General features: G+C 41.6%; 3 protein-coding genes across 5 annotated transcripts; all 3 read left to right on the top strand.

The window, feature by feature from the left end:
- The first annotated feature begins 4,025 nt into the window (after window positions 1-4,025).
- Window positions 4,026-8,762, top strand: gdf10b (growth differentiation factor 10b). Its single transcript, XM_072373885.1, has 3 exons — window positions 4,026-4,498; window positions 5,791-6,698; window positions 7,125-8,762. The coding sequence occupies exons 1-3, from the start codon at window positions 4,237-4,239 to the stop codon at window positions 7,314-7,316; spliced, it is 1,362 nt and encodes a 453-aa protein (XP_072229986.1). The 5' UTR covers window positions 4,026-4,236; the 3' UTR covers window positions 7,317-8,762.
- A 2,001-nt stretch (window positions 8,763-10,763) lies between these two features.
- gdf2 (growth differentiation factor 2) lies at window positions 10,764-13,081 on the top strand. 2 transcript variants are annotated; one of them, XM_072373276.1, is made up of 3 exons: window positions 10,764-10,885; window positions 10,960-11,278; window positions 11,864-13,081. In XM_072373276.1, exons 1-3 carry the CDS (start codon window positions 10,793-10,795, stop codon window positions 12,778-12,780), a joined length of 1,329 nt encoding a protein of 442 aa, XP_072229377.1. In that variant the 5' UTR covers window positions 10,764-10,792; the 3' UTR covers window positions 12,781-13,081. The 2 variants fall into 2 exon arrangements, with proteins under 2 accessions (XP_072229377.1, XP_072229376.1); XM_072373275.1 differs by having other exon boundaries at window positions 10,842-11,278.
- Window positions 13,082-16,258: 3,177 nt separating this feature from the next.
- On the top strand, window positions 16,259-23,269 carry LOC140278856 (retinol-binding protein 3-like). 2 transcript variants are annotated; one of them, XM_072373953.1, is made up of 5 exons: window positions 16,259-19,060; window positions 21,358-21,606; window positions 21,842-22,032; window positions 22,196-22,338; window positions 22,874-23,269. In XM_072373953.1, the coding sequence occupies exons 1-5, from the start codon at window positions 16,325-16,327 to the stop codon at window positions 23,197-23,199; spliced, it is 3,645 nt and encodes a 1,214-aa protein (XP_072230054.1). In that variant the 5' UTR covers window positions 16,259-16,324; the 3' UTR covers window positions 23,200-23,269. The 2 variants fall into 2 exon arrangements, with proteins under 2 accessions (XP_072230054.1, XP_072230053.1); XM_072373952.1 differs by lacking the exon at window positions 16,259-19,060 and having other exon boundaries at window positions 20,360-21,606.
- Window positions 23,270-26,314: the final 3,045 nt, after the last annotated feature.

The raw sequence follows: 26,314 nt of genomic DNA, 5'->3' as shown, positions 1-26,314 counted from the left end.
AGCAATGGAATTTCCCTTCAGGGATTAATGAAGTATTATTGAATTGAGGAGACCTGAATATGATATCTGCGAGTATTCAGCATGTGTATCACAAACTGCCACAGAGGCCTTATTAAGATTTTGAAGGGGTGGCAGTAGATTATGTCAGTGAGTTTTTATAACATCTGGACAAATCCAGTGAAAAGGCTGTCATCCATCATCTGATAGGACTACACTATGCACAGAAGCGTGCACACTGAATCTAAATCTCTCCATTGTGGAAATATGCAATACAAGGACAAATGGAGCCATCCGGCACCGCAGATCATTTTGTGGTCCTCTCATTGCAATGATGTAAATACTGTGTTAAAAACAAGAGAGGTTTCATCAGCTGATGAAAGGGCTACAAGATAATCCTGACATTTTCTGATGTATTTTAGGGATGTCGGCGGTGCTGTTTGATAGCCTGCTGACAGCACTGGAACCGCAAGTTTTTAAAAAAAGGCAAAGGCCATCCATCCTCACATTCCAAATAACGCCTTTTCCCCTCACACTGTCAGAAAGTGTTGGTGCTGACATTAAAGACAATTGTACGTGCATTGAGTCTCAAGAGTTAAACCACTCTTAAAAGGTGTTTGGCTGATGAGAAAAAAAATAAAGACAATCAATCCTGATCCATAAATCTTACTGACAGATGAAAACTTTAGAGTCCTCATGTAAGCATGACTGACATATTGCAGGATCATTTCTTTTTTTGATGGTGCAACATTTTCGGATGACAAATACATGCTTGATGTGTCATTTTTGCTTCTCTTTTCTTCTCTCAGTTTCACTGAGCTCTTTGCATCTCACCGGTTTAAAGAGTCTATGTTTATTTATAAAACAACTTTTTTTTTTTTTTTAAATTCCTGTGTAATATCAAATCTCAATGACTCTACTAGTAGCCTTTACTGCACACCAGGCTGAGATGTGTGGGACTCATAGTCTAGACGAGGTCCTTTCATCTCCAGCAGCACGCTCACAATAATGAGTTGACTTTATGATCATTTGAGAAGTTGTGCTCTTAGATATAAGAGTTTTCGACTTAATGAATTATATACATATCCCTCTAACAGCCCTCGCTCGCATTTTTCTCTACTTTTTGCCAAGCTAGGCAAGTTGTTAAATGAGGGGTTTTGCAAAGTTTTGCTGTGGGTGTGACAAAAACTCATGAGAGGTAAAAATCACCTTTGAAGTGGTGGCTAATCAATGTGCTGAGTCAGTGCTGACTCAGTGGCGAGGAGCCAACATGGAGCTTTCTTATATGGAGAGTTCTTCAGGATGTCAGTGGAGTTTGATTATAGAAAATGTCATAACATCAATGAGTAATGTTCAGAAGAAATGAGCAGAGGCTTTTCTCACTTTCTACAAGTGCTTGGCAGGGAGTAGAAGGAGCACAGCGTTGACTTGTGTTGTATGCATGGAGGTATAGATCATGACCTCAGAGGGAGATTAGCTTGTGTGATAAAAAGGAGTGAAGACTGAACTCATCAGACCAACTGAACTTTGATGCCAGAATGCCTCTTGGCCTCTTTGGGTCATTGTACTTGATTAAACAATGAGCATACAAAAACTGTCAAATTAAAAGGCAATAAAGCAGCTGCAGGGCAAGAACGAAACAGCTGGACGATCTACTAAAGCAAAACGAAATGTCCTGCATGTATTGCCCGTGTGTAGGCAATGTTCTCGTGCCAGAGAGAAGCGCCAGAGAGAAGCGCTTAAAGTCCTCATACCTAAAAAACTGAACATGCATCCATCCCTATTATCACTCAGAAAGAACTGTCAGGGTGTTTTCAGCTCTGCCACCAGGCTGGGTTCAGCTTCAAGCCAGTGGGTTTGAATTAGGAAAAGCTTGTGGTCATTTGTAAAAGAAACCACGTTTCAAAAGTCAACAACAGACTGGATATGAGCTGTGGTCAGAGTCATCAGAGTCATACCCTTTGTGCCCCCATTTATCTTCGCTGACCTCCTTCTTTAGAAGTTTCACGGCACTATAACAACATCAAACTACTCACCAAATCCTGAGGGGCTGATTGGTAATCCAGCCTCGGCTACTTTCAGCTTTGTTTCTGACAGGGAAGAACCTTTAGTCTTGTGACCACAGGACTTTTAAGGTTGTTTAAAGTGGCTTATCCAATGATTAAAGCTTTGGTTGTTTGTTTTTTTCCTGGTGAGGGCAAAAGCAGAACAACAGCCCTTTTGGTGTAACAAAATTCTTCAGCGTTTCTTTAATTTCGTTTGAAACTGCAAAAGAAAACCACACATCCACAACGCCATCAAAAGAAAACTCACAAGAGCAATATTTGTTTTTCTGTCCCATTAAAATCAATTAGACAACCCCACGCTGAGTGATAACAGCTTCTGATTACTCCCTGGGTGGAGACTGATGCTATCTTTTGTTGAAACAGGATGACCTTTTAACAAGCCACTGTTTTACTGAAGGGGATCCCTAGTCCCAGCAGAGTCCTTTATCTCTGATGTAGGACACAGTGGTGTCAAAGAGCGCCTTGTGATCCCAGTCTGGACCAGTAGGAGGTATTTTAATGGCTGTCTGACCCGTGGTGGCAGTAGCCTGCTGCCATGTCTCTCACAGGGAAACCATTGTGCTACTTGAGAAATGGGGAAAGCAGAAGTCAGCCGCTCTTTCTCTGTTGTCAAGCCATACAAAAATCATGATGTTTCAGCTTGAAGCAGAGCTCCCTGCCTTTCCGTCAGTCAGTTTAGTTCCCTTCCTAACACTTGTTGGTCATGTTGATGAGCAGTGAGCAATCCTAAGACTAGAATAATCATCTTCAGTTCAGTCTACAGATTACAGTGGTGTTAAGTGTTGGCTTTTTTACTCAAATTTGACTAACTGCAGCTAGTATGTATGTATAAGCTCTGGGATAGTCCTGGTAAGTCACTCAGCAGACCCCAAAACAAGGAATTCTAGGTTAGTGCCTGCGGCTGATTTTATGGTGGACGAGAACTACAGATGCAGGTGTAAGAGGAGGACAGGAAAAAGACTCTATTTTAGCTCTATTTTCTTTTTCAAAGCACTATGAAATCATATTGCTAGGAGGGTAAAGAGAAGTAAGTTAAAAATGATAAACAACGTGAATCCAAAGTTTTTTTAGGGACTTTCCTGCTGAATAAGAAAATTGGAGAGTTTAGGGTATAGTGTATGGGAAAAACAAAAACATTGTCAGAAAGGGAAATAACCAGCATGCACTGCTTCTAGACCATCATGCATCGTGTCAAGTTAATGCTGGTCAGTGCCACAAAGCCAAACGCACCTGTAGTGACAGGTGTAGAGTGGGGCCATCTGGGTTTCTGTTAACACCTTGGTTTGGATAGAAGCCGCAAAGGGAAACTTATTCACGAGACAAGCAACTAAGCTAAGATGAGTTTTACAGGTTTTAGCAGAATGATTGTGCCTGAACATGTAGTTGTTACACAGAGGAGAGACTACTTACTGCTCTCAAAACTGCTCTTGGTTTTTGGCTTTACAATGTATGAGAATTTAGAGAAATTTCCTGCAAAAGCAGCAGTTGTTTTTTTTTTATCACCCTTTGCAAACAAACGTTAATATAATGGTAGATAGAGTAAAATTATGTAAACTCTACATATGATTATGTGTAATATTATCCAATACACAGCCATAACCTTCTTCCAAACTTACTCTTTTTACAGATTTCCCTCTCACTGACAGACACTTTCAGCAAATTTGGTAAACAACGCCAAAGTATATAAGCCTATCAATAATGTGTACCGCCTGTTCCTGAACTCGCTTACAGGTTCTCTTTAGTCTGGACTTGGCTTTTGTGCAGCCATCTGCAACACCCTCGCAATCACTGACTGATGGGACGGTGATGTAGCAATGTGACTTTTCCTGTAAATGCATTTGCAGTGGACGCTGCTGCTGTCTTGCGGTACTCTAAACTTTGCGGCCAGTCAATAGTCACAAGCAATCTATCTAATGGATTGCCTGGCTCTCGTTGGCTATGCGCTCAGAGGCGTCACCATCTGTCATCCAGCATCATGCGTCTTACCCCGGCGTCTCCTCCCATCGTAGAGACAGCTGTAGACCGTGAACCGTGGAGGTCTTACTACCTGGACACCGGCTTGGAGTTGGGCGGGCATTAGCCGAAACGAGAAAGCGGAGCATCTCTTTAAGTCTGTCTGACTTCAGTTTCTCTACTTTTCTTTGTGACTCAACCACCTCCCAGGTCATCAGCCATGGGGAGCCGACTTTTTCACGTTCTGAGTTTATTGATGATGCTCGAGTCCAGCGGGGCTCACCTCGCGCCTGAGAGTCTTGACGGAGCCGCGCTTCGCGGGGAAGACGCCTCACCGGCCGCCGAGCAGCGCGTCTTTGCGCATGAAAGCGCAAAGCGGGACGCGGTCGCCGTCAACATGTTCAAAGTGTACGAGAAGTACAGTAAAGAGCCGCAGAACCAGAGGGAGGGAAACACCGTGAGAAGCTTTAAAGCTGTCCCGAGTGAGTGATCACACAGCCGTTATCTCTGACAAAGTTACAGAACTGAGCAGAAAGTCGTTTCTCACTTGTATAAAAAAATCCCACCTCTCAGGTTATTGGTTGACTAATTCGCACTTATGATGAACTATAAGATAACTCATTTATTTATTAAAGAATATGCATTATAATTACTAACGTAATTTGTTTATTTACTTTATAAATATTTTGGGAATAGGCTATATAACTGAGTTCTGAAATCAAAGAGCACAATGAATAAGAAATTGACAAAAAAAGCTTTTGCATCGTGAAGCTTTTGAAACGAAAATTGATATTTGGGTAGTAACCAGTATCTTGACTGCAAAGATGCAGTCTTTATAAAGATTGCATCTTTTCCCTTCAACGTTTGACCCTTCAGATCAAACGTTAAGGTTTGTACAGTATAAAAAACATTTTGAGTTTTCATTTCTGTTCAGATCAGTCACAGATCAACTTCTTAGAGAAGGAAAATAAAAATCTAAGGTAGTAAATACGTCTTAAACTTGAAAGGTTTAAGGTCACAAACCTAAAATAACACCTTAAATAAAAAGATCTGATCGTTGATATTTCGTCATCCTAAACATTTAAAGGACAGGTGTTTCGTCAGTCCTACAGCAAACCCTGCTTCCCTTTGGGCTAAACGTCTTCGCCTCTGTGCTCCGTCAGTCTTGTGATTTACTGAACTGGGAGACTTAAAGAGTCAAACACTGTTAGTTCCCCAGTAGCTGTTACAGACTAGGTGTTAGACAAGAGCCTATTATCGCAGCCAGACACCGGCTGCACAGCAAAAAAGCCTCAGAGGAGCTCTTTCTCCAGTAAGCACTTCCATATGCCTGCGACAGACCTACTGGACCAACCCGATGTTTGTCTTTCAGGCTGTGGTGGAAGTGCAGGAGACGAGGCTCAACTTCAAGAGTATTGCTATCTGGGATGAGGTTTTTAGTCATGCATGAGGCAGCCACTTTACCGTGCAGCACTTAATATTTTCCATGCTGCTGCTGCCTATGCCGGTCAGATGTGTTGAGCAACATGTTGTGCTTGATATATTAGATGCTGTTATTCATTTCAGTCAAACCCGACAGGATGAGGTGATAAAGAAGAATAAAGATGAGAACAGGTTCAAGGCAGCTTATCTGATGTTTTAGCACCTGTTTTATATAGTATATGTGTATATGTGAAAAGCAGTGAAGACAGAAGAGACTTGGTATTCTCTGACCCTTTTTAAGTAGATGATCTTTTCCTGCCAGCCTTATCATTTCTCTTCTGGTTCCTTTTAGGGGTCTCGCACAGTAAAGACGTGTTCCAGTTCAACCTGTCCTCCATCCAAAACTCTGAGATCATCCTTTTCGCCTCTTTTCACTTTCTTTACAAGCGACCCCGCCACCACCAGAGACCATGGCGTTTCCGAAAGCCTCGCCACCCATCTGGCGGCCCACAGCACCCCCATCCTCCCCCCTCACACCTCCTTTTCTATGGATCCTCCCCAAGCAATATTTTTGCAACGCCACTTGGAAACATAACGCTTGCATCTTTCAAGAAAGGCTCTTGGCAAACACGGGATGTAACTGCGATGGTGAAACACGCCAAGGCTGTTAAGGAGCTTGGGATCACGGTGGAGTTTGATACAGGATTTGAAGCAGCATGGTTTCAGCAGAGAGCTGCTCATGGCCAAGAGCGACTCTCTCCAGCCAACCTGCCGTACATCTTGATCTACGCTGATGATCAAGCTATAGATGAGCCGAACAGCGTGGCCATGTCACTTCAGAGGTATGGACCTTTTCCTGTTGGGGAGGACGTATCTGCATCAAACTCCGCTTCAAGGATCCGGAGAGATCTTCATCTCCAGATCCAAACCAACGACATCCCCGAAGTCCATTTCAGCACCTTGAAAAACCACGAACTCTGGCAGAACACGTATTTCCCAGCCAAAGCCAAAGCTGCAGGCAAAGCGGGGAGGAAGCATGGCCAGGTGAGCAGCGAGGGCATGAGTAAGCCCCAGGTGTTGAGTTTTGATGAGAGGACAATGAAGAAGGCGAGAAGGAGACAGTGGAGTGAGCCCAGGGTTTGCTCCAGACGTTACCTCAGGGTGGACTTTGCTGATATCGGTTGGAATGAGTGGGTCCTGGCACCAAAGTCCTTTGATGCCTACTACTGCGCCGGGAGCTGTGGATTCCCCATACCTAAAGTGAGCCAAAGAGACTTAACTTTCATGTTCATGGCATTAGAGGGCTGTGTCTTACAATGATCTGCTGGGTAATGAGGCAGGGGCAGTTTTACACATGAACGTATTAGCACGATCTGTGACATCAGAACTCATTTTGACGTTAATTATGTTTCAAACTGCAACAAACACAAGTAAAAACATGAATCCACCACTGCACATACACTGAGAAGGAACTTGTCAGCGAGGCAGAAGATGTGTCCTAAAGAATAAAGATATTATTTTCATATTTTATCTTTTTTTTTTTTTTTTTTTACAAACGTCATCAGCCAAATAGAAGGGACAGAAATACAGATGAAAACATTTCAGACACTGATTATAAGAGTTAAATGTTTCTTGTTCAGTTGCTGGAGTAATAACTGCCTCTTTATGCACTCATTTCTTCCTCAGGTGGCACGTCCATCCAATCATGCTACCATTCAGAGTATCGTCAGAGCCGTGGGGATCGTCCCTGGTGTCCCTGAGCCGTGTTGTGTTCCAGACAAGATGAGTTCCCTCTGTGTTCTATTCCTGGACCCAGACAGGAATATGGTGCTGAAGGTTTACCCCGGCATGTCTGTGGATACGTGCGCCTGTCGGTAGGGCCATCCAAGCTACTGCAAACTGCGATGAATGAACATGAGAGACAGGGAGAAAGACTCTAGTATAGACTCAGGAGGTGCAGGAAGCCACATGTCAGAGGGAAGAACAGCTGTGGAAAGACGCCACAAGGACACCTGAGGAAGTCTGAATAACATTTTTACTGAATTCTTGAACTTGTTTGGTTTCTGGCATGGTTGGACGTTGCCTCGAGTTTCTCCTACTTTTCTAACAATCTGCATAGATGTCTTTCATTACTTGGTCTATTTTCATTTATTTTCTCCCCGTCTTCAAAGAATGACAGAGGAAGTGCCCTTAAAGAAACCTGTCTTTGTAATTCTCTCCGTTGACTAGCTGGACATTGAGGGGTCGAGTACAGAGCTCCTGCAGGTGGATCACATTTCCTTTCACTGTTTAAAAAGCTTTTTCAGTCCTCTTCTGTTCCCATTTTACATTTGGAACAATTTTTCAAGTGATTTTTTTCCCCCTTTTTGTATTTGAAAATGATATGCTCAGGTGGTCAGCTTGGATTCAAGTGGGCCTCGTTTTGGGATCTGCTCAGGCTCCTCTAAGAACGGCCTGTGCGGAAACCTCTGCTGATTTATTAGCCGTTTGTGCTCAGCCGTAGATGAGCTAGGTTTCAACAGTTTTTCCGCTGTTTCCTTCAGCTTCCATTTTCACCCATGAAGTTATGTCAAAATGGCAAGCTGCACTCCGAGGAGGACTTTCAGAAACAGAGGCTGCAGCAAAATCTACCACCATTTGTCATGTAAATATTATAGCGTAATCCGTGTGGTACCTATGTGATGTGGCACTGCAGATGTGAGTGACTCATTGAGCATTTTATCATGCATGCAACTAATTTTAGTAGCTATTTGTTTATATCTTGTATATAAAGAATGTATTTTGTCGCCCACTGAGTGTTCCAGCATGTCAAGCATTGTGTGGCAAGTCTGCTGCATCACAGGGTAGAAACAGTGCGTTGCTGCCACCTGCTGTGTGTTTAGTGAAAGTGGAAGGGGCTTCAGAGCATGGATTGAAATACATACTGCACCTCCTGTGGTTTATTCAGTATTTCCCTTTAGTAAATAAATATTGCTTGTCAAAATGACTTGTACAGTTAGTGATGTGTACAGTAAAAATAGTAGATTTCTATAGTAGCTAAAAGGGCCATGTATGTATCCTCATAACTATGCAGCTATAATGTGTGATTAAATAGTAATAGGAAGTGTGCTTTAACAGATTATATGAAGAAAATTAATTGTACATATAGTAAAAGATAGTTTCAGACTAAGGTTTTATGAAAAGTGTAACAGTAAAGCTCTTATGTATGTTTATTGATGTACAACGATAATCAGGTTTTTTTGTATTAAATAACAGTTTTTGAACAGCCAAATGACTGAGCATCATGACGGCGTTTCTCCTCTGAACAAACCTATTCCCACTAAAAGGGGGCCCAAAAAACTGTTAGACTATATTGTAATATTTTTCATTAGTTCTTAATAAGGGCGCATCATTGTAATACTAAACTTTGAGAGAATGGATCGTGTTTTAATATACAGCTGTAAGTATCGTCTCAGATTGGCGCATCACACAGAAATGTTTGACAGACGAGCCAAGCCAACACAAGAGGAGCCCGTTTTTACCACCTAATACAACTGAAGCATGAGAAAACCTCATTTCACACGAGTTGCTTTTGCATTAGAGAATTATTTATCACTACCGCGATAATGCCCGTGTCGAAACACAGCCCACAGTTTGTGTGACTGTCTGGTGCAAGTTCTGAGTTCACAATATAGGATTCACACAAACCGCCTTGACATTTTTAAGTTGTTTCAAAATGCTAAAATGTGCTCTTCTGTTGTCCCTCTCTCGGCAGCAGTTATCTTGTCCTGCTGTAAGGAATCCCATCTGATTCTCCAGAAAGGGAGATCTCTGATTGCTCTCGACTGCACACAAGAAACCAACTTCACACAGCTTCAGCTTAAAAAAAGAAACAAGATTTCTTCTTAAGTTACGCCAAAAAAAAAAAAAAGAATTTCTGCTGTTTATCGTCACTGGATCAGATCATTTATCATTTTAGTGTGGAATTGAGTTTATGGAGCGTTTCGGTTTGCTTCAACGAGTTCTTTTTTTTGTCCTACAGTTTAACGTTATCATCTTACACTTCTTGTTCAAGCTGTGAGAGAATAAAAAATTCTAACCCTAAATTGCAGGATTTTCCCACCACCAAACAGCAGAAACCCAAATGTTGGCTGGTGACATGTTAGCATATTGATAATTAATAACGTGCTATTGCTAAACACATTAGCATTAGCATGTTCACGTTGTTCTTCAAAAATCAGTGATTTTTATAACTAAAAACTATTAAATAAACGAAAATAATTTCAAAGTACCTTGACAAGAACAAAGACTTGAATATTTTCTGAATTTCTTTTACATGAAAACACAAATCTTGGAACTGAATATTGACATACGTGTATATATTGATGATCAATAAACTATCATTTGTCCACTGACAGTTAAATACAAACATGTTTTAACACATTTTTATGCCATCATCTTTCACATGTCGCTAATCAAATTACCACAGTTTCACTTGAATTCCCTCCAGTTTTCTCCTCTGTGTTTGCTTTCCTACATTATTTGCTGTATTCACGCCAGTACATTTTTGTTGTCTGCTTTCATTACTGAATAACTCCATTGAGAGGAACTCTTAAAAAGCATGAAAGGGCCACATTGAAAGCATTTTTATGAAACCCAGCATGCACCAACTAAGTGACTGGATGAGTGAAAGACAGAAATTCCAAAGATTGGCCAGCAACCCCACACACACTGGCTTGTGGTCAGGGCTCAAAACCCCCACAAGAATGCAGTGTAGTCTCTCTTTCCCATCATACATCTACGGTCAATCAGGTCTTGGTTCTACTTGCCGGTGGTGTGAAATGATGGCTGCTCTCAGATTTTATAGATTCCCACCAAACCCTTTTTTTAAAAATGTTCTTTCATCTGTTGCTCATCGGAGAACACTGCATTCTGGTCGGCTTTTGCTTAGTAGAATCCCAAAGAGCAAAGAAAGTTGTATTTTCTACTTTCTTATGTGCTTAGAAGGTGTTTTAAGTGGCAACTGGTCGTGTTTTGCCATGACCATTTGTCACCTGCCACAATGGTCATTCTACTGGTGAGATTGCTTTTTTCATTAATACGTCACTTCTATTTGCATGTTGAAATTGCACCAAGTGTTGTGTGTCTGACTATAAGGCCTTAAGGAAAAGGCATTTCTTGGAAATGTCTGCTCATCAGGAACCTCACATTTTCCAGTGCCTTCCTCATTATCTCTGTGAAGTGTTTACAGTGTCTTCATTAGCAGCCAGCCTTCTAATGATAACAAAGCTTTAAAAAAAGACATTAACAGCAGTGATAAGCATGGCCAAGCTACTATTTTGGATGACACAAGTCCCCCTGTTTACTCTGGGAGCATGGGAGCGGACATCAGGACAGTGTTTCTCGCACTAGAGATTTCCATTTTAGAACTTTGCCGCCGCAAAGTCTGTTTTCAACGCGTGAAGAAAGTAAAGTTTCTACCCTCTCTGTGGTTTACAAACTTTGTTTCAAGATGAAGACCTTCAGAACCTTCCTGTTACAGCTTTGCTTGGGTTTGGAGGTTTGTATCTGCTTCTGCACCTGCAAGCCTTTCAATAATGACATCCAAAGCAAGGACCTGGAGGAATTCTACTCTCATTTGTCAGAGGACCTTCTAGAGGAAGAGGACATGGAGTCAAGAATAGAGAACCTCTTGGGAACCATGAAGGAGGGTTTTCTGAGGCAACTCAACCTGTCAGATGTTCCACAGGAGCACAGCAAGATCTCTCCCCCTCAGTTCATGGTGGAGCTGTACAACAAGTATGCCTCGGATGAGTCAGCAGTCCCTCAGTCTGATGTCATTCGAAGCTTTACTGTAAAAGGTACATGAAAAGGTTTAACTGGAGTTGAAGGAAGTAGCAATATAATCTGTGTAGCTGACGGGAGGAGACCTTACTGGATAATCAAAATAGCAAAACATAATCCTTCCCCTCTAAATGGGTTGGGATGGTTTTTTAATCTTATTTGTACAGCTGTTTCAAACCTCCTTGTTATCTATGCATTTTATCAAAATATACTTTTTACCCTTTAACGTCTGGTGGATAAAAATTGAAAGATTTAGAATTTTCTTGGCACATTTGTTGTTATCGTTAGCTGGAGAGTTTATTAATGATCTTATGTTTAGCTAGCAGACGCTTTTATCCAATGAGCAATAGGGGAGATTTAGTAGCTTGTCCAACGACATTTTGACGTGTAGAAGTTGAACCGGCATTCTTCCAATTAAAGAAAACCTCGCCATCTCCTGAGCTACAGCCTCCCTACAATTACCATCTCACTAACTTTTAAGCTAATTAAAGTTTTGTCAACCTATATGGTCTCTGTCCTTTTAAAAGGGAAAGCAATGTCTACCCTCAAATCCTTCTGGCTTCGGTAGAAAGTAATCTGATCTTTCCTCTTGTCGTCAACAGATATTACTCAAAGTGTGACAAATGGCACAAAGTCAAAGTACAGGCTACATTTCAACATCAGCGTCCCCATTCATGAAAAGATCACCACTGCTGAACTACAGCTCCTCTTCTTTCCAGATGTCAGGTCAAAGGTCGTCTCACAGAGTTTCAAAGCCACCGTCAACGTCTATGAAGTTGATGACAATTTCACATCCCAGACGCAACCTCTGATTGGCAGAGAGGTGGCAGGCCCACAGAGCATATGGGCGACGTTTGATGTCACCACAGTAATTCGGAGATGGATTAAGTCTAGCCAAGGCGCAACTGCTTTTGATGTAGTGGTGGATAGGACGGATTGCGACACCCCTGATGGTAGAGAGGAGGGAGCCAACTGTTTAAATATGAGTATGTCTGTTGGAGATAATACTTCAGCTGCTTTAATAGTCTTCTCAGATGACTTTGGTAGCAGGAGGAGGGAAGCAAAGAAGGAAATAAGAGAGATGATCCTTCATGAAGAAGAAATCCTACTACACTCTGGGGCTGACTGGAACAGAGGAGATCAACTTCCTAATGAGATCCTAGAAGCTCAGCACCCGCGGAGAACGAAAAGAAAAGCAGAGAGGGAATACTGCCGCCGAACATCACTCAAAGTCAACTTTAAAGACATCGGCTGGGACAGCTGGATTGTGGCGCCTCCTGAATATGATGCCTTTGAATGTCGAGGCCTGTGTTACCACCCGCTAACGGATGAATCCGCCCCGTCAAAGCACGCCCTCATCCAGACACTGATGAACATCAGGGACCCTAAGAAGGCCAACATGGCATGCTGCGTCCCCATAAAACTCGACCCCATCACAATCATGTATCAAGAGAATGGACGTCTCACTATAAGATACCTTTATGAAGAGATGAAGGTGGCAGAGTGTGGCTGCAGGTAGTCAGAGAGAATGGTCTTGGGGGGATGGAAGGTGACTAGAAAGCTTAAGATTTTTCATATCATTCAATTGAGTCTGATGTTCAAAGGTGACAGTGAAACAACAGCCTCCATGCACTCCAGTGGCCCAAAAGATGGAGAATGGTTCAGCTTCAAGACCAAATATGGGCATCTACATGATTTTATTTTGAAATGATAAACACCAGAAAATGTCACATCGGTGACACAAATGTAATAAAAGTATTCTCTGTTCTGTATGTGTATTTTGAGTACACAATCAAATGACTATTTATATATAAAAACTACAGAAGCTAAACAATGAGTGTGTGATTATTAAAACACCGCTTATGGTGGAGACAGTAAGTCTTTTTGAGCTGTGCAACGGACAATTGTGAAAGTTTTCTGTCAGCTGAAGAAGAAAATTATTTTTTTTTATTTTTTTCCCACTGATAAGGGGTAATATCCCTTAAAAGTGAAATATCACTGACAAACTCAAGGCGCTGACCCAAAACATCCAGTAATTAATCTGATTTTCTCATTTGCTAGATTCAGAAAGAAATATAAGGAAGTCCATAATTCCCATAATCCAATAGATATTCATTCTCAAACACTCCAAACAAGAGTTTGAGATTAACTTGGTGAACTGACGCACAACTTTGAGACACACAAAGGAAATTGTTATAGTTGCCTATTAGTGGATGACGGTGAGAGAGGAGGGCGGGTACATCAGGTGACTCACAAGGGAAGGTCTGGAATGATTGAGGAAATAAAACAATCACACCAGATAAATCACTGAATGCAACCCAATCAAAGCAAAATATAAAACACAAAAACTTCCCAGTTGCCTACACTGTAAGGTCTGGATGTTGACAGTGTGTGAGACATGCATGGTGGTTCTTACTCTTTGGCCGCTATCACATGATATTTTAGAAAAAGGCAATAATATCGGAATGAAATTATTTCAGTCAAATATAGCTCTTTCGCATAAAGCCCATTCAGTTTTCCTCATGTAGTAATGCATACTGTCAGCTTTGTAAATGTCTAAAGTCAGTGACACTAGCTTATCAGAGCTGAGCCCTCAAAGCCAATGAGGGAACAAGTTTGTGCAAACACTTGCGTGTCCTGCATGGGTAAACCTAAACTGCTTTTGTCTCAAAATAGCACGAACATCAGGGCCAACATTTCCTTTTTAACGTCTTCAGAGAACCAAGAAAACAAATGACTTATTTGGCTTTTGTCAGTTATAAAATTGATCTCTCAATGATAAACTTCGTGACAACTTTGTGAATTAAGCTTATGCAGCTCCTTGTCTGCCCTTATTCTCTGGTGTTTTGGGTCTTTTTCCTGCTGTGCTTTGTCACTTCCATTTTCCCACGCTGTCAAACGCATCGTCTGTTATCACAACTCTGGTCCAGCGGTGTCCCTGCAGGCTGCTGTTCTTTGAGCCAATCAGTCCGAACCCTGTACTTTAAAACATTGCCTTTTGCTCTGTCGTTCTCTTTCAGGCTGACTTCCATGCCTCCTCCATATCTCCTCCTCTTCCTGATGCCAGAGGAGCATGTATCAGAGGTTTCCCACACATGTGTCCACCAGCATCTAGACTCTCTTTTTTCATTGTCACTGCTTCACTAAGATGAGACATCAGAATCTAATCGACAAGCAAAATTGTTTTAAATTCAACTAATGTTAATCAATAAATGTTTCAACTTATCTCTCTTCATTGAAAGGCCACCTGCTCATGCTTGGTTTTTATTCTTGGAACATGAAAGATCCAGTACTGAATGGGCCCACTGGGCACAGGCCAGGATACCCTTAGTCCACAGCCTCTGAAGTTGTCATGATATGTGTATTTGAAGGAGGAGGATCCCACTTTAGGTTAACAAAACTGGACAGATGAGATATCTGCAAACTTTTTGCTCTGTGAGGCCAAGGAGTCCAAACACACAAATCTAGAAAGACTAGGCGGAGTGTGGCTGGAACCGGAATAACACTCAGCACAAAGACAAACAACAATCTGGATGTGAGCTAAATGAACCCGGTATTGACATTCTGTGTAACCGCTTTGTCCCTCTCTGTTAGTCTGGGTGTTTTGCCCCTGAGTGGGAGAATGGGGTTGATGTTCAAGTCTGTGGCCTGGAGATTCAGATCAAAATCCTCCTATGGATTAGAACGGCTGTGATAAGGAAAACTGAAAGTTGTATACAAATCGTGAACTTGTTTGTTTGTTTAATATGGAGAGCTCAATGTTGGAATCTCAGCTCTACCTGTTGCCCTGAGACAACTATTGGACAGCTGTTGACACACCTTGCTTACACGTTCAGTGAATATCTGTACGACTTCAATTCCACACTCAAAAGTTTAGGTTGCTTTCACAATTCAAACTTGTTAACATCTGATATGATCTATCAACAACACTGCATTTGTTTAACACTGGGCACAATAGAACAAAGTCTGATGAAATTCAGTGTTGCAAAGGGTTGATTAGCATCCTAGGACTTGGCACAGAAAGGATTTGATTATACAATGTGTGAAGCGGCATTATCACTAAGAATAGCTAAGCATTGTGTAGCATTTAGAGGAAGTTGCTGTCTGGCTACAATTCACCTGAGCAGTAAAACTGCCTGGATCATTGTCTTTATGGGTCCTGAGATAATGTCTGTGCCCCTGGCACATGGCCATAAAGATCTGCTCTGGCACATCACCAAATATCCAACAGACGAAAACTAGAAACAGGGAAGTAGGAAACTAATTCTCTATTCAGTCCAGGTAAAAAGAAAAAACGATAACTTTCCATTAAACCTCTTGTTTCCACATCCAGAAGGTGGGTGTGCATCCCTTTTTTCCAACCCAAGTCTGATCTCCATGTATTTTAAGAAGGCTTTGCTGCATTTCCACAAACTGTGTAATCATGTCACCCATGGAGCGACCCAGACATGACCCCTAAAGCTACTAACAGCACCAAAATACACCACCATAAGCCATTATACAGTAACAGACAAGGGACAGAGAGTTAAAAAGAGGAGGAAGGAGAGAGAGAGTTTCGGATAAGTCAGCCAGCATTTCTTGCCTGTCCAGAGCCAAGCTATGACTCATTTAAAAAAGATCATTCAGATGGTATATTACTATACATTTGCAAGATTATTCAGACAGCAAATTGAGCCTTGAATACAGGCTAAACTGAAATTGTATTAACAATCAAACAATTTTGATCACTATAAATCATTTTCACATGATTACAAAGCTTTCTAAGCTAAAGAAGAACCTAAGCCTGTGTTGTGTAGTTAAACGATAACAATCTGAACCTCCCATTTCCAAATTTCTATTCTTTCTGCTATTGCCTGTTGGCTGAAGCACTAAGGATAATGCGATTAAAGGTTTATAGGAGACAAAAGCCTCTTATGCTGATGTTGCTATCCAAAAAATCTATGACAATGACATTTCCCCCCAACAAAAATCCTTCATCTCTCATCACAGACAAATGAACTAGAGCAGCCCAGTGAAAAGGAAGATAGTGCCTCTCTTCCCAAAATTTTTGAAGAAGACTAGTGATGGAGCAACACAGCTCACCACTGCCATGGATCCTTCTCCTGTGTTCTCTATCTGTCAACTCATCATTCCAGCCAGCTCTCGTGTTAGAAATGGCCAAGATTCTTCTGGAAAACTACTGTTTCCCTGAGAACCTGGTGGGGATGCAGGAAGCCATCCAAAAAGCCATTAATAGTGGGGAAATCCTACAGATTTCAGACAGGAAGACCCTGGCAGCTGTGCTCACAGTCGGAGTACAAGGAGCCCTGAATGATCCACGGCTGACTGTTACATACGAACCAAATTTTGTCCAAGTGATGCCACCAATGCTCCCATCGCTCCGGAAAGAACAACTAATCCGGCTGGTGAGAAACTCTTTCAAGGTGGATATTCTCGAAAACAATGTTGGCTATTTGCGAATAGATGACATCATCGGGGAAGAGACCACAGCAAAGCTCGGCTCTCTGATGCGGGACAACATCTGGGACAAAATTGCTCAGACATCTTCACTAATCTTTGACCTGAGGTACAGCACAGCTGGAGAGCTTTCTGGAGTTCCTTTCATAATCTCCTATTTCTCTGATCCTGAGCCCCCCATTCATATTGACACAGTATATGACAGACCCTCAAATACAACCAAGGAGCTGTGGACTATGGCATCAATAATGGGTGAACAGTATGGAAAGAAGAAGGATGTTGTTATCTTAACCAGTAGGCGCACCATTGGTGCTGCTGAGGCAGTGGCGTATACACTAAAAAACCTTAAGAGGGCAATCACAGTCGGAGAAAGGTCTGCTGGTGGGTCAGTTAAAGTCCAAAAGATTAAAATTGCTCAGTCAGACTTTTACATAACGGTTCCTGTAGCAAGATCGGTCAATCCAATCACAGGCCAGAGCTGGGAAGTGAGTGGCGTTTCCCCAACAGTTAATGTTGTTGCTAAGGAAGCTGTTGCAAAAGCCAAATCGCTTCTGGCTGTAAGGATTGCTATTCCAAAAGTCGTGCAAAGCGTCTCCGACACAATCAGGAAGTTGTATGCTTTCAGTGAAAGAGTTCCAGCACTACTGCAAAATTTGCAATCAACAGATTTATTCTCTGTTGTATCTGAAGACGACCTAGCATCCAGACTCAACCAGAACCTTCAGACAGTGTCAGAAGATCCACGACTGGTAATCAGATACATGCAAGATGATACTGCCATTGTAGAAGAGGATCCTAAGCTTTATAAACTATCCGACAATCTGGATTTGTTACAGGCATACACTGATGAAGCGTTTAAAGTGGAAATTCTCTCTGGCAATACAGGGTATCTCCGCTTTGACAAGTTACTTGAGACATCTGCAGTGGCTAAACTAGAAAAGCTCATGGCTCAAAAGATATGGGAACCCCTCAAAGATACCGATAACCTGATTATTGATCTGCGAAATAACACGGGAGGATCCTCTAATTCTCTTGCACTTATATTGTCTTATCTTCACAACTCTTCCCAGAAGCATCACTTTTTCACTATATATGACCGAATTCAGAACACAACAACAGAACACAACTCTTTGACCAAAATTACAGGCCCAACTTATTGCTCCAAGCGTGGAGTTTATGTCTTAACCAGCTACTACACTGCAAGCGCTGGGGAAGAGTTTGCTTACCTGATACAATCCTTACATAGTGGAACAGTTGTTGGGGAAATTACATCTGGTACCCTGATGCACTCAAAGACCTTCAGAATAGAAGGGACAGGAATTGTAATAACAGTCCCTTTCATAAACTTTATTGACAACAGTGGAGAATTCTGGCTGGGAGGCGGCGTGGTCCCTGATGCCATTGTGTTAGCTGATGAAGCCGTGGACTACGTTCATGAAATAGCAGAGTTCCACAAAGGTGTTCGGTCCCTCATTGAGGGGACTGGAGAACTGTTAGAAAAATACTATGCAATCCATGAAGTCGCGCTACAGGTTAGCAATGTGCTCTTAAGTAAATGGACTGAGGGATTATACCGGTCAGTGGTTGACTTTGAATCTTTGGCATCTCAGTTGACAGCAGATCTCCATGAGAGTTCAGGTGATCACCGCCTGCATGTCTTCCATTGTGATGTCCAACCTGAGTCGCCTCCCGATGTTCCTAAGATCCCTACGGCCGAAGAAGCTGGATATATAATCGATGCTTTGTTTAAAATGGAACTTTTGCCAGGGAACATTGGCTATTTGAGGTTTGACATGATGGCGGACATAGAAGTCGTAAAAGCCATTGGTTCCCAGCTCATAAAATTAGTGTGGAACAAAATAGTAAACACAGATGCCCTCATGATTGATATGAGGTACAACACTGGTGGTTATTCAACAGCTATTCCTCTCTTATGCACCTATTTCTTTGACGCTGAACCTCTGCAACATCTTTACACCATTTTCGACCGCACAACAAACAACAAGACTAAAGTCATGACTTTGCCCCACATAAGGGGTAAGAGATACGGATCCTCCAAGGACGTTGTCATCCTCACAAGCCATATGACTGGGTCAGCAGCTGAGGTCTTCACTCGCACCATGAAGGACCTGAATCGGGCCACAGTTATTGGGGAGCCAACAATTGGAGGGTCTCTGTCTAGTGGAACCTACCAGATCAGGGACAGTGTCCTGTACGCTTCCATCCCTAACCAGGTGGTTTTAAGTGCCACCACTGGGAAGGTGTGGAGCTTTTCAGGGGTGGAGCCTCATGTTATTGCCCACACAAGTGAAGCTCTTCAAGTAGCTCAAAAGATAATAGCAGCAAAGCTGTTGAGAAAAGAGTAATATGGTTCTCAAATTTCAAATGAAAAGATTTTATCTATAAAATCTATCTATAAAATGTATCTATATTATTTGTCAAATTTGTCAAATATTATGTGTGGCCTTTGTGTTGCAGAGATGTCATCAGATCGTCAAGTTCCTGTCAGTGGGAGAGGTTTTATACCTCTGTGTGGCCTTGCTGTAAGAATACATTGAGAACACAAGAGAAAAAAAAACTTGTAGACCACTTTCCTGATCCGCATTGCCATTTCCTTTATACTAAGGGTAATTCATGCAATACAACTAAAGAAATCCATCTCATTCTGTGGGCATTAACATTAAATCTTTACAGTGATGTTAAAATGCAGTAAGTATTGTGATTACTAACTTTTGTGATTATTAACTTTGAATTATTATAATGCGTCAGACATGAAGGTTTCTCAAAAATAATTAAATAGCATTTTGCAATGCACCTGCATGTTTTATCCACATTATGTTTTGTTTTTGTTTGTTTTTATTTTGCTTGTTAGTTGTGTTTTTATGAGATTCCCTGTGTGATCACATCCTCAATTTTCTGTGTTAGAGGTCACATGTTCTATTGACCCTGTTATGTGAAATCCCCGTTATGTCTCTGAATCTATTTGATTTTGCTTCAGTTCAGAATGCTGTCATGATGGCAAAGCTTTTCTGGACCTCAGAACAGACTGTACCAGCAGAGGGAGCAAGTACCAAACAAACCAAACTAGATCCTCCTGTTCACCTCACTTCTATGCAGAACTACAGCTAATAAATGTGTTTGAAACAGCAATGGATTCTGTGTCTCTGAATTATTAACATCAATATTTCTCATGGGAATATGATACCATCAAGGTATCACTGAGTGAGACACACATGAGCTCAGTTTGTCTTTACAATTTTTTTTTCTTTTTACATTTTTACATTGCATTACATTGAATTCATCCTCAAAATGGCATGAAAGTTATTTAATGCATCCATAGGAATGAATATTTTCACCACACTTAATCTATGTCTAGATACTTCTCAGTTATAAAACTGACCTTATCTGAGACAGGCAGCTTTAAATAGCTGTCCAGACTACTTAGTCTAAATCTAAGACAAGAATCTTTGCCAACACCTTGTTACTACACCTACCTTGCTTGGTTGTTATTGTCTCACAGAAGCACTTGGGATAATACGATTAAAGGTTTACTGTGGAGAAAAATCCTCTTATAAGCATGTTAACAGAAACGTTCTTGCCAACACGGTGCCATTTGTCAAAGAACCTCTTGAAGAAGGAAGTTCGGCTCCCTGACATCCAATTTGCTCATTTTTGTCGGACAGAGCTGACAAACATGGCAAAGACTTTCATTCTGGTGGCATCTCTGCTAGTTTTGGGAAATGTTTCCTTCATGCATGCCTCATTCTCGACCGGCCTTATAACAGATCTGGCAAAAATCGTCATGGACAATTACTGCTCCCCAGAGAAACTGGTGGGGATGAAGGAGGATATAGAAGCAGCCACCAGCAACACAGAGGTCCTGAACATCCCAGACGCCGAATCACTGGCCAACGTTTTAAGCAGTGGAGTCCAGACCACTGTCAGCGACCCTCGCCTTAAGGTCTCCTATGAGCCAAACTATGTTCCAGTGGTCCCTCCACAGTTGCCTCCACTGCCACCTGAGCAGCTTGTCGCTGTCCTCCAGACCTCCATAAAGCTAGACATCCTGGAGGGCAACATTGGCTACATGAGGATTGATCACATCCTTGGGGAGGAGGTCGCTGAAAAGGTTGGCCCATTGCTTTTAGAGCTTGTCTGGAATAAAATCCTGTCCACCTCAGCTCTGATTTTTGACTTACGCTACACTGGTACCGGGGACGTCTCAGGAATTCCCTACATTGTGTCTTACTTCACCGAAGTGGAGCCTCTGATTCATATTGACACTATTTATGACCGCCCCTCAAACTCTACCACTAAGCTGTTTTCTATGCCGGCACTACTGGGAGAGAGATATGGCGTAATCAAGCCCCTGGTTGTGCTTACAAGCAAAAACACCAAGGGCATTGCAGAAGATGTTGCCTACTGCCTCCAAAATCTAAAGAGAGCCACCGTTGTGGGTGAAAAGACCGCTGGGGGTTCAGTCAAAGTCGATAAATTCAAATTGGGCGACACCGACTTCTATGTTACTGTGCCAACAGCAAAGTCCATCAACCCCATTACAGGTTCCACCTGGGAGGTCACAGGCATGACCCCAGACGTGGAAGTCAATGCAGAAGATGCCCTCGCAACCGCCATCAAGATCATCAACCTCCGTGCCCAAGTTCCAGCCATCATTGAGGAAACAGCTACCCTGATTGCTAATAACTATGCCTTTGAAAATATTGGGGCAGATGTTGCTGAAAAGCTGAAAGAGCTCCAGGCAAATGGTGAGTATAGCATGGTGATCTCCAAGAGCAGCCTGGAGACAAAGCTGTCTGCTGATCTAAAAACACTTTCTGGAGACAAGAGCTTGAAGGCTGATAGCAACATCCCACCCCTACCACCTGTGGTAAGACCCTTGTATGATCATTACTTTTTAACACTGAAGACATTTGCCATTAAAAAAAATCGACTGGCTGTAATCGTTGTGGTAAATGATCTGTTCACAATTCAGATCAATTTAAAAGCATTACATGATAATATAGAAATATATATAATACCATATTATCTCATAGGACATATTTGCATGCACATGATACAAATGCTGAAATTCAAACAAATTTCTTGTTCATTTTTTTCACCAGGATTATTCTCCAGAGATGTACATCGAGCTCATCAAAGTCTCCTTCCACACAGACTTGTTGGAAAACAACATTGGCTACCTGCGCTTTGACATGTTCGGAGACTTTGAAGAGGTCAAGGCCATCGCCCAGATCATTGTAGAGCACGTCTGGAACAAAGTTCTCAACACTGACGCTCTGATTGTTGACCTGAGGTGGGTAATCTTACTCACAGTGGAGGTTCACTACATTTTGATTAACAAAACATCTGACAAAACTGCTAAAGCTCACCAGTACAGATCTAAATGTTGAGGACTTAGATGATTAAAGTGAATTACATAGCGTTTCTCTAATTGCTCTTTTGATTTGGAATTTCAGGAACAACATCGGTGGCCCAACAACAGCCATCGCAGGCTTCTGCTCTTACTTCTTTGATGCAGACAAGCAGATTCTGCTGGACAAGCTCTATGACAGACCATCCGGCACAACCACAGAGCTTCTAACCCTGCCTGAGCTCACTGGTAATGAGAGAAAAAAAAAAAACTGTAAAAGTCATTGTGTTTTATTCATGCTGTACTTGTAGATTTATTTTAGCATGAATGCTAGCAACAGCTTGTTTAGCAAGAGCTAAAAGACATATTTGTGGCGTTTAAAAGCAGTAGCCATCTAAATAAGCCAAACTCACATATATTCATCCAAACAAGAAAATAACAAAATACAGTTAAATGTGGATTTAAGAGTACCAGAGCAGACATGAACCTGCTCTGTTGTTTCTGAGCTGCATTCATAGAGCTATTTGGGTGCAATGACATTCTTTTTGTGTCACTGTTAAGAGCCTCTTTGGTTAGTATGTAACTTTATTCCATGACTCACTTCCCTCTTCTGTTTAGAATAATACTTCAGCAACACCCCAACCCCCCAGTCCTTCCTTTATATAATAAAGTTTTATAAGCACACCTTTGCACGGACCATAACACTATCCACCTGTCACTTCTCCCCCTGGTCTAACTGATATTTTCAACCACAAACTTTCTTCTATTTCAACCTATTCTTCAGGTGAAAGGTACGGCTCCAAGAAAAGCCTCATCATCCTGACCAGCAAGGTCACTGCTAGTGCTGCAGAGGAGTTTGTTTACATCATGAAAAAGCTAGGCCGGGCTATGATCATTGGAGAGACCACTGCTGGAGCCTCCCACCCACCAAAGATCTTCCCTGTTGGAGACAGCGGGGTCTTCCTCAGCATCCCAACAGTTCACTCAGACACAACAGCTGGGCCAGCCTGGGAGGGAGCTGGCATTGCACCTCACATTCCTGTCCCCGCTGATGCTGCCCTCGAGACGGCCAAGGGCATCCTCAACAAGCACTTTGCAGGCCAACAGTAAACCACGTCCTGAACAAACCAGGGGAGACGCCTTTTTCACTTCTGCTTTGGTAGCCAGAGGGTCTCGTGAATCAAGGCTTGTTTAAGAAGTGAACAATGTAGGTTTAGTACAAAGTATAATCTCTTATTAATTCTCCCACAACCTGAGCCTTCTTAGGGCGCTTGTATGTAGAGCAAAGGTTCAAAAGTATTTTCTGTAGTTTTTATGCCTGTTAATTGAGTCTTGGTGGTTTGTGGGAGTGAGTGGCGCTGAAAAGCCAATGCATTTTCTTTGCGGATAGAGTTTGACCATGTCTGTGTCAAACATAAGTTGCAACAGCAAAGCAACTTTAAAAGGAGGTGGAAGAAATTAAGCAAATGTATGGAAATACGCTTAAAGACAAAGTTTGCTTTTCTTTTGTGATGATGGATATTTGGAAGTGGGGCCTTTGAGAAGTCATCAATTTGTTAATCTGGTACCATTGCACATGATGTCCTCACTGTGGATGAAAAATACTGCATGTCCATCATGTCACATGGACCTTCATGAGTTGTATCAATTACAGTAAGATACAATAAAAAAGTGCAAAACTGAGCGTGCGTTGGTCTCATCTTTAATCGAGAGTCGTCACACAGACAGTTCATTTACAAGCTTTTCATGGAAGCAGTTTTTCAAGTGGATTCAACAAGATTTTCCATAGCACACAACATTTGGTATCTGTTACACAATTTAGCACAATAGTCAAGAAGGGAGTCAACTTTTTTCTTTTTTCTTCAATGAAATGTGCAGATAAATTACTGCATTAGTTCATCAGCAAACGTGAAAAACGTGAACTTGTAAACATCCGGTAAAAGGAATGTCATGTAGCTTTTCAAATTCAGTTTTCAGTGGCAACACCACTGAAAAGATTACAGTGTTTAAGGGAAATTGCATGAGGGACTGCGGGAGCGTGTGAGTCTTGGATGTGTTATATTTTACGTGGTCTTAGTTTTTGAGCAGGAGCACATTGTTCACCACAGCAGAAGGTTAGTTCTGTTCCAAGAAAAGGACTTGCCACTTGATCGTGGCATAAAACACTCTGAATAACACAAAACAACTACATAAACACATACAAAACCAATTTTTGTTTTCTTAATTTGAATCTATTTCATCTCCAGCTTTTCAGTCATCCTATCAAAGAGAAAATGAGGTTCAGTTCAATTCAGTTTTATTTATATTGCGCCAAATTACAACAAATGTCATCTCAAGGCACTTCAACAATACAGTCCAATTCAAGCCAATTGGAATTCATTTCATTGTAATCATAATCTAATGAAAACCAACTAATTCATTTAAAATTAATCCAATTCACACATACAGAGCAAATTCAAAAACAATTTCCAAGCTAAGGAAACCAACAGATTGCACCGAAACTTCTCTTTGGTCCAATCTCCCGTCCTGAGCGTGCCTGTGGCGATTGTGGAGAGAAACAACTCCCTTTTAACAGGAAGAAACCTCTGGCAGAACCAGACTCAGGAAGGGTGGCCATCAGCCTCGACCAGCTGGGGTTTGAGAGGACAGAAAAGAGGGGACAACAAACACCATAACACCATTCAAAAGATACCTGTTGGAACAGGAAAACACAAGTTAGGTTTCTAACAATATCTAACAAGAAGCTGAATATTCTCCGTTGGATTCACTAATGCAATTATTTTGTTAGTACAGATCAGATCAGGTAGCTAATGATGGTATAGCAGATAAAATGACCAGGCTTGAGGCCTGAATCTTACCAAAAAATAATATCTCTGCCACTGTTAATACCAGACACGAGAGAACAACAGTACAGGCTCTGAGCATTAAAAAGTACTAAGCTCTTAATACAGGACACAGAGTCGTAAATGTGTTATTCTGTGTATTCATGAGTCAAGCATTTTGGCTTTAAAGTGAGGTTTAGTAATAAGCAGGAGGAACAGAGTGATGCTAAGGCTTAAGGAAGGATGGGAACTTTCAGTTATAAATGACAAAGATCACAGAGGATCAGTGACGGATAAGCACATGTGTTAAATATGGCCAATGGGTTAGTGGGAGTAGTGGTAGTGGCTGTAAATCTGTCATCACGTGATTGAGTGTGTGAAGACGTAAGTCTGCCACCGACTTTTTTAATAATCTGTTCGTCTCTCTTGTTGGAGTGCAAGGGATATTTGTAACGGATTACAGTTCAGCTAGACAAGTATTTCTCAGAGGTCAATTAGCTCTGAAAGAGGAGGATTAAGTTGGTGGAGCCAGTTTCACATCAGGTGCCAATAGTTAGAACCTCCTCAGGTAATAAGAGCTGGAAGCTGGCTCATTTTAACCTCAGACATAGAAAATCTGGTGCTCCTTTTGCAACATTTATATATACAAAAAAAGGCTATAATATAAAGTGCTCAGAAGTGAACCTGCTCCTGAAATGGTTCTTGTAATCATCTAAATTAATATTAATGACAAAAAGAATTCCTGAAAATGAAGAGAGTAAGGACAACAGAATGGGAAAGTCAAAGCCAAGACCATTGAAATGTTTGGTGGATTCTAAATGGAATTAAATCAAATAAAAAAATGATCAAAGGCGTGAGGAACGAAAGACCAAAGAAAGGTCCATTTATTTATTTTGAACAGCTAAGAACTACTTTAACTCTCTTGAGTACATTTACAGAGTTCTATCAACACACACTTTCACATACCAGCGTGGCTTACCCTGACCTGCATCAGATGCAGTTGAGACACATCTAACTTGTACATTTTAGCCCCAAACTGACCCCACCTTTGGGTGGAACAAGTATATCCAAATAACATTTAATTGAACCCATTTAACAAGTCAACACATTGTTTTTTTTTATGAAGAAGAAGAGGACATTTCACAAGGTTAGGACAGGGGCTGTAGTTCAGGATGAAGAGCAATCGCCCACGAATCGGAAGGTCGGTGGTTTGACTCCCGGCTTCTTCAAGACAATGAACAATACATCCCTGTGAATGCTTAAGACGAGTGTGTGAGTGAATGTAGTATGTGCCTGTTTAAAAAAAACTCTATGCACATGAGGAGAAATGGAAACGTCTGTGGAGAATGCATCTGACTTGGCAAAGACTGAAATGACGTGATTCACCAGGTGTTTCTGGTCTG

Source organism: Leuresthes tenuis, unplaced genomic scaffold (genome assembly GCF_036924035.1).
Source record: "Leuresthes tenuis unplaced genomic scaffold, fLeuTen1.0.hap1 SCAF_20, whole genome shotgun sequence".
NCBI classification, from domain to species: domain Eukaryota; kingdom Metazoa; phylum Chordata; class Actinopteri; order Atheriniformes; family Atherinopsidae; genus Leuresthes; species Leuresthes tenuis.
Note: the sequence above shows the minus strand (reverse complement) of the source record. Positions and strands in the feature narration are given on the sequence as shown.